Genomic DNA, 18,393 nt, shown 5'->3' with positions numbered 1-18,393 from the left:
AACTAGATGGTATTCATAGAATACTTACCCTGCGCAGTCAACTTGGTGCGAGCCAACTCTTCTGTTTTTCAACGTTTATTTTTTCTTTGATCCAACATGGCTGCCAGACCACCTAAGCGATGACATCATAAATTTATCTTCTTTAATATAATTGTTGCATAGATCACGCTCAAGAAATTTCAAACTGATAAGACTAAGCGTTGTCCCTGTTGAATTATGACGTCATAATTACGGCACCAATGACATCGTTAACAACACCTATTCCCCATATGGAGTTCTTTACAATGAGCCACATTTCAATTTTTTCATGGCACGGTTTTGGAGATATAGAGAAGAAAGAAGAAGAACCACCTTTAGAGGCCGTTTTTCCCTGCAGAGCAGGGGTTGGCCTTTTTGGGCACCATGGTCCCCTTTTTTAAGCCCTGAATATAGAGGTGCAAAGTTTTTTTGGTTTTTCCAAGATGGTGCCTGTACCACATGACCTATTGACCTATGCCATCATGATTATCATTAAAATATTCTCCCTGAGGAGGCACTCCTATGGTGAAAAATTAGTGTCAATCGGACCAAGAATTGCAGAGAAAAAAATTCATACTGATCGAATCAAGTGTTGTACTTGTCGAATTATGACGTCGTAATTAAGGTACAGATGACATCAGCATTAACATATCTTATTCCCCAAAGGGAGTACGTGACAATGAGCCCCGTTTCAATTTTTTCCATAGAGCGGTTTCGGAGATATAGAGGTGCAACTTTTTTTGATTCTTCCAAGATGGCGCCTGTACCACGTGACCTATGACATCATAATTATCATTTTTAAATTCTACAGGAGGAGCAACTCATATTCTGAAAAATTACTGTTCATCGGACTAATAGTTGCAGAGGATTTTCTTTTTCATACTGATCAGATCAAGCGTTGTACTTGTCGAATTATGACGTCATAATGAAGGCACCGATGACATCATCATCAACATATCTTGTTCCCCAAGGGGAGTACTTGACAATGAGCCATGTTTCCATTTTTTTCCACTGAGCGGTTTCGGAGATATAGAGGTGTAACGTTTTCCCAAGATGGCGTCCGTACCACGTGACCTATGATGTCATAATTATCAGGAAAAAAAAATCTACAGGCAGAGGCGCTCCTACGGTAAAATTTCATGTCAATCGGACCAACGGTTGCCGAGAAAATGAATTTTTAAAATGCAGACTGCACACGTTCGGCACACGTACGGCACAGGTACGCAGACGATTGCTTAACCTCGTTTTCGCTTCGCGAGCGCAGGGCGATAAGGGGAGCGGGAGACAAGAGGGAGAGAGAGAGGAAAGCATACAAGCACAACAACAGCAGAGAACGGGGACATCGGTAGATCTGTAGAAGGGAGAGGGCTGGAGGGAGAGGGGAGTGGGAAAAAGACAGTGGTGGAGGGTGGAGAGGGGGAGGGCGGAGAGAGGGGGAGGGGGAGAGACCAGGGGGGGGGAGGGCGGAGAGAGGGGGGGGGGGAGAGACCAGGGGGGGGGGGGAGGGCAGAGAGAGAGGGAGGGGGAAAGAGAGGGAGGGGGAAAGAGAGGGGGATACTTTTTGCTAGCTTTTCCTGTCACTTGTGACGGGTACTCTTCCTAGTATATATGTAAAACGAGCAATTGCAGGACTTGCAAATTCAATATTTCATGAAAACGTATTCAAGTGCTATCAAAGGGGTGAAGTATAACTGAAAAACAAATTGATATGCCTTCTGGAAATCTACTTTTCACTTTTACAACTACAAAGCTCCTTGCACCTCCATCCAGTCTTACAAGAACATCTGCCAATGCAGCCTCTCGTGCTCTTGCCACCACACTTGACCAGTTCATTGCAGGCTTTGGAGACAACAGGTAGAGTGGTCCAAACTGGAAGCCAAGACTGGCTGTCTTTGTCCAATGTCCAGCCCCTTGACTCTGCGGTTGGCATCTATTGCTGACTCAGATGGCTGGTGCTCCAGATCCGAGGCTGATACACAGCGCGCTTCAGATTATAGCAGTAAGGTATCCTGAGTGAGTGGGATGTTTCTCATTGCTTTGGATTTTGGCAGTACATCTCCTTGTGGGCATCGTTTACAGAGCTCAGCTGGGTGGTCTTGTCATCGTGAACAACAGTGAAATTCTCTCTTCGTTTGAAACGACTGTTCTCGGAGTCCAGTGTAGGGTAGGGATTAGGCTGGGCCAAATCAGGGGTGATTTTCAATTTTTCATACTACAAGGTTGTAATTTACCAAAAAGTTGTGGCTGGGTAACAGAAACAAAACCATGAAATTGTTTTTCAAAAATATTGACGTCTTACGGTAAAACAGCCCGTTACCATAGCAACCGTTACAGACGACTCAAAAAATTATTAAAATCGATGATTTCTCAGGCTGTGTGTGACCCCCAGAGTTGATTCTGGTACCAAAAGATTCAGAATTGAAAGCCAAGGATGATTGGATAGCTTAACAATGTCTGTGACACAATTCAATACAACTTTTATCCCAAAAACTCCTTTTTATCTCAAATTTAAGGCATTTGTTTGGAAAAAAAATGAAAATTTAGCTTTTTAATCATAGGATAATAATTAATCAGAGCTATAGTCAAATTAAATGTACTTTAAATTAACTTTTGTCATTGATTAAGCTTTTTTGTCTCAAATTTAAGGTCTGACATTGAACATTGATAACAAAATAAAAAACCTAGTCCCAATTGTAATCAATGGAGGCCAATGACTTCTTAGTCACAACCTCAGTGGATGTTGCCAGTCCATGCAGCTTCTCCCTGACGCCCTTCACAACCCTGTATAGAGCCTGGAGCTGCGCCTCAGATTTGGGGGCCTTGTTAGTGTTCAAATCTGTGGCGAGTCCAAGTGTCCGCTCTGCTGCGTCATTGACAACTGGGAGATTGGCCACAACTTCCTTGCCATGACGATAGCTGTCTGAGGTGGGCCACTGTGCAACGGGGAGCTTGACAAAACTGGAGTCAATACCCAAGAGTTCAAACATGCTCCAAGAGTCGTAACCAACAAAGTCTTTGAGGGCTTTACTCCCCAATTGCTGTGAGGCTGGCATCTCCTGTATCATGTTATGTGCAGTCCCATGGTACCTGAGCATAGCCCTTCTCATAGTCTGCTTGTCAGATGACGTTCTGTCCGAGAAGAATGCCAAAGAGACCAATCTCTCTGAGAGGTACCACAAATGGTTTTGTAGCTTCTCTCGGGCCACAGTCACAAAGGACAGAAATTTGGCAGGCCACTTTGTTGGATTCTTTGCGATACTGGCCTCAGCCTTGAGGAGGTTCTTCATCAGGTACATGTCGTTAGATGGTGCATCTGCAGCACTGGTACATGTCAACCACGCTTTAGTGTAGAAGACTGACATGAATGCAGCGAGACTGGTTATGTCTTCCAGCTCTTCGGGTGTGTAGATATCTCCCAGCTGCCAACGGAAGAGTGCCACCTTTATAGTGTATAAAGTCTTGCTCATCCAACGGGCGTGGTGGAATGCCCCAGGAGCTTTGATAGTGATGGTCCTCATACCATCAGGGACAGTCCCTCCAAGAAACAGCAGTGTGAGGTGTGCCAGCTCCAGGTAGTCGTGTCGAAGAGTCTCCTTTGTGCTATTGTCCATCCACGTCTGAAGGAAGGTGATGGTGGCATGTACATGGCCAGCCAGCTCTCTCTGTTGAGCAGACACCTCGACCAATGTGTAGTTGCCCTGGTCCAATTCACTCCAAGTGTTGTGCAGTCGCTTGTACAGCTGTTCATTAGGTCCTGTGGTGGGGCCATACACTATTGAGCAAGACGCCCCTCCAACCAATTCGTGGATGTGGTGCCGACACGCCAGTTGCAGAAGACTCCTGCCAAACTCAGTCTCCAGTCTTACTACGACTCCACTCTTGACCCCAGAGTTCACTGCCGTTGTATCGAAGACAAGAGCGCCTATCCTTGATGTGTGCAAGAGCGCCTTGAACGCCCTGATGAATGGTTACAGTAACAACCGAAAGCAGGCATTAAAATTAATGATTGTAAGCTGCTTTTGTTAACTTTTTTTTATTGAAATGAAGATGGCCAAATTTAAACAACATTATAACAGTTATAAAAACTGGACAATACAAGGTTGTAAAAGACAATTTAAAGTAAATTTCATCTGATTAATGGTTATCCTATGATTAAAAAGCAAAATGTTCAATTTTTTTCCATAAATATGCTTGAAATTTCAGACAAAAATCAGTTTTTTGGATAAAAGTGGTATTGAATTGTGTCACAGACATTGTTAAGCTATCCAATCATCCTTGGCTTTCAATTCTGCATCTTTTGGTACCAGAATCAACTCTGGGGGTCAAACACAGCTTGAGAAATCGTCAATTTAGGCATTTTTTGAGTCGTCTGTAACTGTTGCTATGGTAACGGGCTGTCTGACCGTAAAACGTCAATATTTTTGAATTTTTTTTTCATGATTTTGTTCCTGATACTCACTCACAACTTTTAGGTAAATTACATTGAATTAGGAAAATCACCTCCGATTTGGCCCAGCCTAGTAGGGATGCATTGCTATATACAGACTTGGCATTTAATATGGAATATTTTTTTTGTGGGGGTGAACTTACTTTTCAAGATGACTTAGAACCAAAAGTTCATTGGAATTATGTTGAAATTATTCTAGATTTTGTTAATGTGACCTTTAAAAAAAACAAAAACCACATTTGACATTTCGAAGCAAATAAATTGGTCCTTGAAAGTGATGTAAACTGATATTGAACTCAATTCACGGACAGTACTGTGTTAAACTTCTGTACGTTTTCCAGAAGTATTTCTTTATTTTGCACATTAGCCAATTTTTTTTTTTAACAAAAACAAAAGTTAAATTACGACTGGGATTACGGACAGTAAAATTACAGTTCAGTACGTCGTGTAACCCCCACGAACATTCAGGAGAGCACGTACACGTTGAGGCATGCTGTTCACGAGAATTGCCAAGGTTTGGACAGGAATCGCTTGCCATGCAGTGACAAACGCCTGCTGCAATTCACGCACAGTGGTGGGCTGCTGGTCCAAGTTGTCGATTTGACGCGTTAATTCTGCCCACAAGTTCTCTATCGGATTCTTATCCGGGGACATGGCAGGCCACTCCATATGCTCTACACCACGGTCAGCAAGAAAGTGTTGGATCATGCGAGCACGATGAGGCCATGCATTGTCATCTTGGAAGACAAAGTTTCCTCGAAAGGCGACACAAGCAAATGGAAGCAATGTTTCTTCCAGAATGGCCCTGTACTTGAACTGGTTCAGGTTTCCATTCAGAACAACCAGGTCAGTTTTGCCCCCTGCATGAAAAGCAGCCCAAACGGTCACCCCACCACCTCCAGCTTGGAATCTTGGCACTATACAATCTTCGTTGTAGGCTTCATGCACTTGTCTGCGCACTCAGACATGGCCATCTTGACGATAGACCAGAAATCAAGACTCGTCACTGAAGATCACGTGATTCCAGTGTCCTGGCTGCCATTGACGGTGCTCTCTGGTGGTCCACTGCAATCGGCGCTGGCTGTGTTGTCTGGTCAGGCATGGCTTTCTCAGGGGACGCCTGGCACGATAGCCTGCTTGAACCAGTCGTTGGTTGACTAGCCTTCTGGATACAGACACATTTGTCAGTTGCTGCCACTCAGCCCTAAGCCGATTAGCTGACTTGGTACGGCCATTGCAGACTAACCGGTGCAGCTGGCGATCATCTCTCCTTGTGGTTCTGCGTGGACGTCCTGGCCTCGGTATTGGAGTAGGGACACCCCTCTGAGCATTTCGTTTCAGGATCTTTGACACCTGACCTTGAGTGATGCCATACTGCCGAGCAATAGCATGCTGTTACATGCCAGAATTTCGTAAAGCCACCACTCCATGACCAACAGCATTGTCAAGTTGACGGACCATCTCCAGAGAAAGCGGCAATAACTTTTGTAGACGTGCAGCAGTTGTTTTCCACTAATACAGAACGCAACAACCCTTATATACCCGATTGTGAAGTCAATCGTCAAATGTACCTGTCCGTAAATTTTGTCACGCCACCTGTGATATAATCCGATTATTGACTTCTTGCTGCGACAGACAATCAGTGACATGGTTCTTTCAACAAATAAATCACCAAAGTGGAAAAGAAACTCACCAGATTGATATTCTGACTTCAGAAAGGAAACCCAAGTCAAGAAAAAAAAAAATTCCATATTAAATGCCAAGTCTGTAAGTGAGTGTCTCTGTTACCTCCGCAAAACACTTCCATACCTGCCATGCAAGTCGCTTTCCTTTGTCAAAAAATGCATATAATTTTCATTAAATACCGAATACTGTACATAAAAATGCAAATCATTTGCATAATTTAATATTACTAGCAAAGGTACCCACCATATGGGCGGGGCTTCAATTGGGAGGCCCAAATGAAAAGGCAAAATTTCAAAAATTGAAGGCTTTTTTTATTTTAAACGATTCATATAAACATCCGTTGAATCATATCACACGCAAATCATCAAAATCTAAACAATACATGGCGCCCATTTTGAAAAAGGATTGAATTCTGCAAAACGGAAGTGGCCGCTACACGTCTTTCTCAGTCCCACGTTTATATGTGAAGAGTGCGCGTCGAATCTGTAACACGGAAGCGGCCGCTACACCTGTTTCTCAGTCGCTTTGCACATGCTGCCATGTTACTTCGGAGCCGCACGTTTATATAGGAAGAGTTCATCAGGAGTCGATCTACTCTCTCCTGGTACGTAGAATAAATAGTATTTGTAGAATTTCAACAAAAGCCACATCACTGTTCATATCGGTAAATATTATTCCATCGTGTTTGGAAAAATTGGAAAAATTGGAAAAACAATATAGCCTATTTTACTCCCAGGGGTTCCAGGAATACCCACCCAAAATACGTTGCGATCGGTTGAGCCGTTTTTACGGTACCTTTGAACGGACGGACGGACATTTGATGAATTTTAGTAAGATAATCATAAAATACTAGCGGTAACCCGTGAAAATCACGGGCATAAATAGTGTTTATGTTCATACAAACTAACTTGTTAAGAAGTGATTATTACCATAAAACCACATATTTAACTTGGTGCAGCATTTTAGGTTGAGTCCAGCATCTCACTGCTGCTGCAGCAGTGCAGCATCTCACTGTGCGTAAAACAAAATGGCGCGAGTTATTCAAAACTTTTCACTGATTTTCAGCTTTTATTCCACACTTATAGACATTTGGAGACATAGGTATGCTTATATGGAAGGGTTAGTCATAACTACATAGTATCACACATATCTTAGGGCGACATGAGCAATAGCTGGAGAGAAGTTCCGATTACAAACTTCAGAAATAAGCGTTTTAATGATATAGATAACGTCAGATAGTTTAATTTTATAATGATTTGGAGTAGTGATGATAAACAGGCAGAAAGTATTTCCTACATACATTTTTTGAGCTTGTAAGTTACAATTTCAATTAAACACTGAATTAATAAATGCATGTAATTTGCACAAATTAGCATAACAATACATGAATGTGATTTTATCAAGTGGCAACTATCAAAAAATTTAAGCAAAAGGTCTAACAAGCACCATGAGAAAGTTTGGTCCTTTTGTCTGCTCTATCCCCATTACTCAAAAATATGGGTCGAAGCTGTCTGACTTCATTGGTTCACTTGGAATTTGGTTTTGGAGCCGAGGTCTTTAGTTTTCATGTAGTTATTTAATATATTCTTTTTGAGCTCTGTTACCTTGTCGCTATTCCAGGAAATGGTCAGGTTGCGTGGGATACTCGAGACGCAGGAGGCAGAGTTAGAAGCATTGCGAGCACAACGTGATGAATCTCACCAAGACTCGGTAAGCAGAAGCTCTCACCCCCATCATTACCACTCGCCATGTCTTGCGTTCATTTGACTCTTCATTAAGTATTGCTAAACACAGAGCTTGCATTTGTATCTATAAGTAAAAACAAAATCTGTTTCAGGAATGTATTTTTATTTAGAGCTCTTGCCAAAAATGGCCATCTTTATTTATTTCCCCATATCCCCAATAGGGGGCACCTCCGGGACACAAAGGTGATCCCGGGGGAGGAGGCCGTTTCACAGCACCACTTGGTTGTCTGCGACATAAGGGTGAAAGGTGCGAGGAGAGCTCGGCGGGTGAAGTACCAACCGAGAATGAAGGTGTGGAGGTTGAAAGAGGTGACAGTAAGGGAGGCATTAAAAGAGAGGCTGAGTAGGGTAGAGGATGATGTGGTTGAGCTTGAAAGTGTTTGGATGTCAATGAAATCTAGTCTGTTGGGAGCCGTTGGTGAGGGATGTGGATGAACAAAAGGACCACCGAGGCACTCGGAAACATGGTGGTGGGATGATGAAGTTGGAAAGAGGATTGATGAGAAGAGGAAGAAGTTCAAGGAGTGGCAGAAGGCGAAGGGTACGGGAGCAGAAACAGCAGAGCATGAAAGTTATAAGGCAGCCAAGAAGGCTGCAAAGAAAGAGGTAGCAAAGGCGCAGGAGGCATGAAGGAAAATGTTCGGAGAACGCTCGGATTCGGAAGAGGGTCAGAGAGCAGTACTCAGGATTGCAAAGCAGATAGCGAAAGAGAGGTGTGATGTGATGGGGGTGAGTTGCTTGAAGGATGAAGTGGGACAAATCGTTGTGGACCCAGATGGAATTAAAGGAAGATGGAAAAGATATATGGAAATGCTGTTGAATACAGAGAATGAATGGGATGGCAACATAGAGAGTAACCCAGTTTTAGGACCGGCAGAGAAGATAACTGAGAAGGAAGTTGAGGAAGCGATAAAAGCAATGAAGAGTAGAAAAGCGGGAGGGCCGACGGGAGTTGTGGGAGATATGTTGAAGGCAGCAGGAAGTTGGGGTGTGAAGAGAATGACAGAGATCTGTAATCTGGCGGTGAAAGAAGGCCGCATTCCAGTGGATTGGGAACTGAGTACCCTCGTCCCTCTATACAAGGGGAAAGGTGACCCTCTAGAGTGTGGCTCGTACCGAGCGATAAAGTTATTGGAGCATGGAATGAAGGTATTGGAAAGGGTGTTGGAGAGGAGGATAAGGAAGAAAGTGAAGACCGACGAAATGCAGTTTGGATTTATGCCAGGAAGAGGAACGACAAACGCGCTTTTTATTGTGAGGCAGTTGCAGGAGAAGTACATGGAGAAGAGGAAGAAGTTGTTTCTTGGGTTTGTTGATCTGGAGAAAGCATTCGATTGGGTTCCACGCAAAGTATTGACATGGGCAATGAGGAAGTTAGGAGTGGAGGAATGGTTGATCAGAGTAGTGATGGCAATGTACAAAAGAGCGCGCACAGCTGTAAGGACGAAGGACGGGAACAGTGGTGAGTTTGAGGTGAAGGTGGGAGTGCATCAGGGGTCGTTACTAAGTCCACTACTATTTGTAGCTGTGATGGAGGTGCTGGCTCAGAACGTAAAGGAGGGTTTACCGTGGGAGTTGTTGTATGCAGATGATCTGGTGTTGATTGCAGAAAGTATGGATGGACTGAAGGAAAAGATGAACAAGTGTAAGGAATGTATGGAGACAAAAGGTCTGAAGGTGAATATCGGAAAGACGAAGGTGATGCCAAGTGGTAAAGCATGTGGTGAGGTGGAAAGAACTGGGAAGTGGCCCTGTGCTGTGTGCAGGAAGGGTGTCGGAGTGAACTCCATTCAATGTACAATGTGTGCTGAGTGGGTTCATCAAAAATGTAGTGGTCTGAGAGGGTCATTAACCAGTGTGGCAGCTACATTCAAATGTAAGGTGTGCACAGAGGGAGCTGCAGATGGAGGAAATGTTGAGTTGGATCTTGGAGACGGCGTGAAGCTGGAAGGTGTGAAAACATTTTGCTACCTCGGAGACATGCTGAATGGAGAAGGTGGATCAGACTCGGCAACGGTTGCTAGAGTGAGATGTGCATGGAAGAAGTTTCGGGAACTGAGTGGCATGCTGATGAGGAGGGGAGTGTCGTTGAAGCTGAAGGGAAAGGTGTATGCTGCATGTGTGAGAAGTGTTATGATTTATGGGAGCGAGACATGGGTAATGAACGTGGAGCAGCAATGAAGGTTGGAAAGGGTGGAAATGCGAATGGTTCGATGGATGTGCGGAGTATCGTTGAGAGAGAGGAAGACAAATGATGAATTGTGAAAAATGATGGGAATAGAGCCTGTGATTGATGTTGTGAAGAGGAACAGGTTGAGATGGTTTGGTCATGTGTTGAGGAAGGATGAAAGTGACTGGTTGAGAAGAGTGATGGAAATTAATGTAGAAGGAAATAGAGGACGGGGAAGACCGAGAAAGACTTGGCCAGAGATGGTGGAAGAAGAAATGCGGGCAAGGGGGTTAACAAGGAGAGATGCAGAAAATAGGGCAAGATGGAGAAGATTGTCATGGGGACCGCAAGGCTAACCCCAGCTCTAGCAGGGAAAATGGCCTTAAAATGCATGTTGTTGTTGTTTGTATCCCCAAGAAATTGAGGTGCGTTAGATGCCAAAGGATCAGTAGACTAACAGAGATGTCGAAGGTAACTGGCAGCCAAAATGCAAATATGCTACATTAGGTGAAGAAGAGTGGTCAGAAATAAAGGGAGCATATCAGCAAGAGTAGAAAAATGCAGGGATGCATATGGGAGAGACAGTAGGGGTTAGTGGTGGAGGCAGAATACTTGAAGAACTGGAGATAAGGGCATGAGAGAACAGAATTGCGGCTCCAGTTGCCTAGATGAGAGAAGAGAGGGCTGTGTGTTTCTGGAGAAATATGTTGTGGCTCGGAGGGGTTGGGAATGGGTGAAGCAAAGATAGGGTAGGGGGAATGAAGACCAGATGAGAGGCGATAAAAATAGCAAAGCCACAAAATCTGCCTGAGACGAGAGAGGAATGTACCTTGAGATGCAGCCTCTTGTCAAGGGATGTGATGACATGTGGTCCCTATGATCACGCAGCCTTTGGGGGCACATAATGTCTTTATTACCTCTGCAAGCATGGAGCAATTTTAGGGTTCCTGCCCCCCTCCCCCTCCCTCAACTGAGCCAGCCAGCTATATGTCCCCATGTAGAGTAGCTTGTTGCAATATACACTGCCACCTGCTGGCACTACCTCAAATTAAATTTTATAAAACGCTTTTGGACTGAATTCAGGTGATTTGAACCAAATCCAGACAACTGTATGGTGTTTATGCTTCTAACTTAGCTAATATCTTTTCGCTTATGGTATCATCCCCCCCCCCCCCTCCCCCACCCCCTCCGACACACCCTTCCCTCCATTCCCCACAGGCAGGAGATCAGTCATCTCTGAATGAGGACTTGCAATCTCGTCTGACTGCCATGAAAGAAGAGAATGCACAACTTGAGGTTAGCCCATCATGAGCAATGTGTCAATACAGGTTTTGCATATGTTGATTGGGTAATCGTGTGCTGGTCATCCCTGGGATTTTTGGTGGTATTTGAGTGTGTTTGGTCATTTAGTTAGGTTGTTCTCTGTGTGTGCTGAGAGTCAGTGGTGGGTTGACGCATGGCATGCAGGGCCTGTGTCCAAGGCCCCAACCTCAATGATGGCCCCGGGCATAGGTGGCATGAGAGTCGTGCAACCCATGCAATTGCATGGGGCCCCGAGATAACGAGAGATGAGAGCTCACTGGTCATGGTTCACAATCCTTCGATACATGACCAAGGGTGGGGTCTCACTTTGCAAATAATAATAAAAAGACCGTGGGTGGTGATAAACACAGTGCAAAGGGATTGCTCCATCTCAAGGAAAGAAAGCCCTGTCACAAAATGAATTTAACTAGACAGGACTATTGCAAAATTTGGGGGTGAGGTTAGTATGAGCAGAGAAAGCAGATTGAGTGAATAATAACTATGTTTAATGTATACAATTACAACAATAATCACAATAAAAATTGTATAATTCCTCATGTTAATACATATCGATCTTGTTTCGCAAATCGACACTTCAATTTATTGTACGATTACAAAACAACCCGTCATTAGTTAATGGACTAACCCATTCGCACGGTGGAACGTTGTGGTTTTTTAAATCAGAGCACCTTTCCCAAGGATGAAACAAAACTACCCCAGTGGTGTTGAAAAGTGAGACAGAGCTCAACAAAAGGGGAAAAGGGTTGAAAATCACACGAAATATGCTTTTTTCATTACACAAGCGGCAGAACCAGGAAAAGGTCCTCGGTCTGTCTAGCACATCTGGGATGTGCTCAGTTACCAAGCAGCTTGCTATTGCTCGCCAAGCCAGCCGTTCCTTATCAACTGGTTAGTTGGAGTTCTTACTTGAGTGCTTAAGCCACTTGACGAGTGCTCTGCAAGAAACATGTAGCTCTTCCATGAGCCTCGTCTATGTATACAAAAAAAAACTTGGTAACTGAACACACCTGCAAGTGCTGGGCTGTGTTACATTACCAATCATCTTGTGGAGTGCTTGCCAAGTGGCTTAAGCACTCAAGCAAGCACTCCATTGAAACAGTTGACAAGGAATGGCTGGCTTGGCAAGCGATAGCAAGCTGACTGGTAATGGAACACCTTAACATGGCATTTTGTTTCCCAAAGGGGGAAAAGGGCAATAAACTATGGGAATTCCTCTGGATTTTTTGCACTCGAATGTAAAAGCATCATCGGTTGAGCGAGTGCGAAAATAACACAGAGGGAGTCCTCTTAGTCGTGATGCAATGGAGGGTTCTGAAACATCACTCATAATACTCTCTCCCACCACCACTGTTTGAGTGGAGGTGAGCAGTGGTTGGGCAAAACTGACCAGTTAATGTAGTGTATGCTTTATAACTCGGTGTAACATTCAATGGCGTCTATGTATTAATGTATTTTCATGCATTGGTGTTTTTGGGGGATGTTTTGGGCCTAAATATTTTTGTGCCCTGGACGCCAAAAAATCTTAATCCGCCTCTGCTGAGAGTGCTTGTGTTTTGTAACACTCAGTTCAAAGTTGAAAATGAGGCTGGCAGTTTACATTAACATACAGACTACGACAAGCATGATATTACAAATCTGGATAAGGATATTAATTGTAAATTAATGAGGTGTTGGATGAAGATGAGATTGAGATGATAGATCATTTGCAACCTGACAGGATGAGAGGCAGAAGCTCTCAGAGGAAAGGGCTGCACTTGCTGGGCGTCTGGAAAAGGTGCAGGAGGAAGTGGAAAAGCGCACGAGTGAAGCAGCAGAGGCCCGACAAGAACAGGACGACCTACTGGTGCTACTGGCAGACCAGGACACAAAATTGCAAGCCCTGCGATGTCGTCTTCGTACGCTTGGACATTCTGTGAGTTCATGTGCTCTTAATGATTTGCTCATGTAGTGTAAGAAATAAACTGTCAAAACGATACTTATTTCTTTAATTATGCTCCATACACTGATAGGTACTGGTGTCATATGCAATTAACTTGGACACAGGAGGATGCCATTTGGCCGATCATGCCTGTACTTTATATCAGGCTATTTACTTAGTTTCACTGGAGGTGGGAGTGAGGCAGGCACAGGAACACCTGAGTTTTTTTTTTTCACAGGAACACAAGACCCGCTCACAGACATAACAATCACTACACATATGCACATTCACCTATCTATACTGAAGCTACCTACAAGTCTTGCCAATATCACATTTCCCTCTATCTCCAATGCATCTAGGTACCTATCTATCACCTCTGCTGCCACTACCTTTCAAGGGAGACCATTCCATGCATTAATACTCGCTGACTGAAAAGACTATTAAGGCAGAGGTCTACTTCTCATCTTTACCGTCAGGCCCCGGTCTTAACACTGTCCATTCTGCTGAAAAACTCCTCTACACTTATCGGTTTTGAGGGTTTTGTTTTGACAGGAGTCGGTTTTGACATTTTTCAAAACCCTTCCATTTAGCAGTACTTGGACAAAATATTACATTACTAGCGAGGTGCACGTGCTATGCATGGGTGGGAAGCCAAAAGCAAAAGATGTGGAAACGGTGAATGCTAAATCATGGAACCAATAAATTCCACATTCTTGTGCCACCTTCAGTCGAACGTCAGACATGGACAGCCGGTTTGTGAATGACTTGCATAAAAAACGTACCCCGTCTGAATGGTTCTATCCCCGGTCAATGGCGAATCTGCATATGGCGAATCCACGAATGTCACGGTTACAAAGTATAAACCCTTGCGTCATTTCCTCATTCATTTTAAGTCAATATCTCTATTTTCATTCCAAACAGCATCATTCCAATCATACATTAATACTATAACAAAATACTGTGTTAAATCACGATTGTATTGAGATATTATCAAACCAGCCCATTGTCGTCATCTGGTCACTTCCGGATTCAGGAGCAGGTTCATATCGAGTCAATTTCAAAATCATGATTTTATTGAGGAACTTATGAAACCTCCTACCTACTTTACAACATCCGCTGGGACCCCAGAACGTTCCACAGAAGGTTTGGCGGGGCTAACCTCAAAACTGAGGGAGTAGTTTCAGGACGGACAGACGGACAGACACTCCTGTTTTATAATATAGATTTCACATCACTACCAATCAAATTTGCCGCTCGCAGTGTCCCTGCCCATGTCCTTGTTTCTCAAGACTGTATGGGGTAAGGTGTTATATGATCTCTCTTGTTTGGAATGTCTCAATCCAAATTATTTTCAATCTGTTTGAGACAATGATTATTTACAATTTGTGTGTCAAAAAATTAGTTGACTAATGGGTCAATAATGAAACTATTTTGAGCGTGGCGCCAGAAATCCTTAAGAGTTTGAGTTTGTGCCTTTTAAAAAATATTTTAAGATAAAATAGTACCTGCAGGTTCTATTGTTTTTACAAATGTAAACGTTGGAGAAGTTGAGACGCTAAGCCAGGATAAGAGGAATTAAGGAGATTGTCATTCCCTTATATTGTATATCAGAAGATGTTAGAGCCTCTTGTTGCCCTGTGCTCGCAAAGCGAAAGGCAGGGTTAGGCGATCGGTTGCGTATGTGCATACGTACGTGCATGTCTGAGTTTTTCAAATTCATTTTCTCGGCAACCGTTAGTCCAATTGCCACGACATTTTACCAGAGGAGCCTTTTCCACCTGTATCATTTTTAATTCATAATTATGACGTCATCGGTCACGTGGTATGGACGCCATCTTGGAAGAAGTTACACCTCTATCTCCAAAACCGCTTAATGGAAAAAATTGAAACATGGCTCATTGTCAAGTACTCCCCATGGGGAATAAGTGTTGTTAACGATGACATCACTGCTGTCTTAATTATGACGTGATAATTCGACAGGGACAACGCTGAGTCTGATCAGTTTGAAATTTATTGAGCGTGATCTGCGCAACAATTACATTAGAGAATATAAACTTGAGATGTCATCGCTCACGTGGTCTGGCAGCCATATTGGATGAAAGAAAAAAATTTCTTCAAAAACAGAATATTTGGCGCGCACCAAGTTGACTGCGTAGGGTAAGTAAGTATTCTATGAATACCATCTAGTTTTCTCTGGAATAGAACACCAACTGTAAGTACAGCATCTCGTATGTTTGTTATTTTAGCCATCCTCATGACAGGTTTCATATCTGACATTATTTTACTTCCCATTTTACCATTGCAGGTCGATGATGAAGACGACGATGACGATTTGGACGTCAAAGCTTTGGACGACTCTCATGAAGACAAGGCATAGTGCTTTGGATCCGCTGTGGGAATTTAACCCTTGAACAGTGTTATAAGGCATCCCAATGAAGTCGCTGACGTCATTAAAATGTCGAGATGGCACATATTGGAAAGAACTGGGCTTTCATCGTAAAACCTCAACTCTGAAGTAAAAAGTTTAAAATTCCATGGTTTTACTGTTTCATTTCATAATTGTTTTGTTTTTGAGCCCTGCAAGATACTTTGATCTTTGCTCTGTATTATTGACCGTCTCCTTGCTGTTTTCTTTTTAACTTTGTAAAAGTGAAGATAAACTTTATTTCCGATCGGGCTATTCCATCACAAGGTGGGCTCACATCGTCATTGAAATTGTTGTTTGCTTGGGCTTAATCATTGACCATGCAATCTCGAACGTTAGGCATGTTATCCTTCCATACCTGTTCCTTTCGGCCCGTTTTGGCCCAGCTGCACTTGTGTTGAGTTGTCATTTTGTGTGACAAAAAAACAACAACCAGATTTGAAGTTAGCTACCAAGGAAAAAAATGAAACTTCATAAAGTTGCTCTTGAATGCAAGATTACGGTTATTGCTTTTGTGATTAATAAAAACAACGTCAGTTTTTTTTTGTTTTGTTTTTTAACAAAACTTTCTTCAAGGGAGGGTACTTTGATGGAGTTATGAGAATGTAATCAAAATTTTTTCCTGTTTTTGAGGAATAAATTGATTTACTTGTTTCAGAGAAAGTTTCTTGCAATGCACGTGATTGAGACGAACCCATTACGTTTATTTTTAAATACAATACTTTATTTTGAAATTGTATACTGCTCTACGATGTTTAAAAAAAAATACATACACTAATTGCTGCTTTTACTGATCTGCAATACCTGTCTTGATCTTTGATTTGCCAACAAGACATTGTCATGTTCGTTTGTGAATACTTGGATCTGTTTGAGTCCAATCCTCTAGGTGTACAAAGACAAAACTGCAAAATGTGCTGTTATTCCGTTGACAGACGGAAACTGCATTAAATTAACTTTTGTGCAGGTTAGGCAGTAAGTTTGCTGTGATGGACATTGAATAAAACGTACATTCCCCCTAAAAATATTTGCTGTTATACTCGAGTGTTTTCAATCCTTGTAGCACTCACACAGGAGAGAACCTTGTTTTTCGCTGAAGTTCGACAAACTTATTGGAGTTAACCTCTGTATTTCCTGAATTAAAGTCGTGGAAGATTGATATATAGGATAAGTAAATTTGCTTTGTCTCTCCCTGTGTGTGTCTCTCTCTCTCTCCCTTCCAGGCTCCTTACTGGGCTACAACTTTGTTCCTGGTCACATGCCACCTCTGCTGACAACTTCACAAAGACTGCTGCTTTGCTCAACTGTTGGCTTTATCAAAGGCAAGAACTTTGAATTTGTCCGGGATATCGGTGATAATCTGCCTACCATTTGTCAAGAGGCGCTGGAAAATTGTCAACCTACATTAGCTAGTGCTCGCAGATGGCTCCCCAACTTAACATCTATGTGATAAACGGTGCACCGAGATGGAACAATTTTCCATGTGAAACACCAGGGTGATAGTTTGTAGTCGGGTAGAGAATTGAATGCAGTCCGAGTTGTACTGTCAGCCGTTGTTCTTGTGCACCTTGCATGAGTGTCCCATGTGTATCACATGCAAACCCACCATAGCTGCCTTTAGTTGCTTCCCTGTTTTGTGTAAGGGTAATCTTAATGCCACCTCTGCTGCTAAACCTCAAATGTTTCAATCACCGGTGGAAGTCTCCCACTGGAACTGGTCCGCCTGTGCTTTGAATAGACATTGCTGGCACTCACAGGTGTCCTCTCGGTGGGTGGAACAGTTGTAGACTGCATTTACTTTTCCAAATTCTGATTTTATTCCCAATCTTTAAGACTCTCTAGGCAGGAACTTCAGATTGGGAGAAGGGATCTCGCGAGATCACGGCGAGGTCACGTCTTTTCGAAGCTGTTCCATGCGCTCACGCTTTCGAAGCTAAGTGATCTTTCACATTTGTGTTTTTGTCGTATCTTTATCTTTCTTTCGGTGCATGTACCTATTGGGGTGACTTTAATAGGTTTCTCGGTGTTGGTTTTTCATACCTGTGTACAGAATCGTCGGTTTTTTCGTATCGTGTATTCTGAGGCCTATACTAGTGTAGTACTAGTCGGCTACCGTGTCCTCAGACCTTGGCTTGAGGCTTTTGTTTTTTGTCTCAGCGGTTCTTCGATCGCGCTGCAACTACTTTCGGTCTCTGTTTTTCACGGTCTTTTCACCCATACTCCCTTGTTTTAAAATCTCAAAAAAAACCAAAAATTTTTTTTCCTTCCCTGTTCTTATCCGCTTGTGCGTTCTTATTTGTTCTTTCGTTCTTCGTTCTTGTGCTCTTTCGTTCTTCGTTATTTGTTCTTTCGTTCTTCGACCACGTTGTTCGAGATCACGTGATCAAGTTGTTAATACATGTTTCATCTGTCCCCTGAAGAACTTTATTATTATGTCATATTCTATAACACTTTTTTCTACTTCTTCTATAAAAGGATGCTTTCGACTTGCTCACCAATTCTATTCATTCAAAAAAAAAATTCCATCTCTTACAGTGCATCTTTCATTCATTCCCTAAACTCTCCAGAACTCCACCCACCCTTCAGCGTCCTCAAACGTATTTTTGACTCGAATGTCTCAAGAAACTCATTTTGCAATAAATGTTCGTTTCCCATAAATCGTAC

The 18,393-nt window shown here is 42.9% G+C and overlaps 1 protein-coding gene across 2 annotated transcripts in view; it reads left to right on the top strand.

The window, feature by feature from the left end:
* USO1 (USO1 vesicle transport factor) overlaps positions 1-16,756 on the top strand; it is a 101,463-nt gene extending 84,707 nt beyond the window's left edge. For both annotated transcript variants that reach the window (XM_068113915.2, XM_068113916.2), the window contains 4 exons: positions 7,772-7,861; positions 11,285-11,362; positions 13,107-13,301; positions 15,613-16,756. In XM_068113915.2, coding sequence (XP_067970016.1) covers positions 7,772-7,861; positions 11,285-11,362; positions 13,107-13,301; positions 15,613-15,684 — 435 coding nt within the window. In that variant the 3' untranslated portion in view covers positions 15,685-16,756. The remainder of the gene's footprint in view (positions 1-7,771; positions 7,862-11,284; positions 11,363-13,106; positions 13,302-15,612) is intronic.
* Positions 16,757-18,393: the final 1,637 nt, after the last annotated feature.

The sequence above is a fragment of the Myxine glutinosa genome, chromosome 4 (genome assembly GCF_964187855.1).
Source record: "Myxine glutinosa chromosome 4, kmMyxGlut1.1, whole genome shotgun sequence".
Taxonomy (NCBI): Eukaryota; Metazoa; Chordata; class Myxini; order Myxiniformes; family Myxinidae; genus Myxine; species Myxine glutinosa.
The sequence above is the reverse complement of the archived record's forward strand: the minus strand, read 5'-3'. Positions and strand labels throughout refer to the sequence as shown.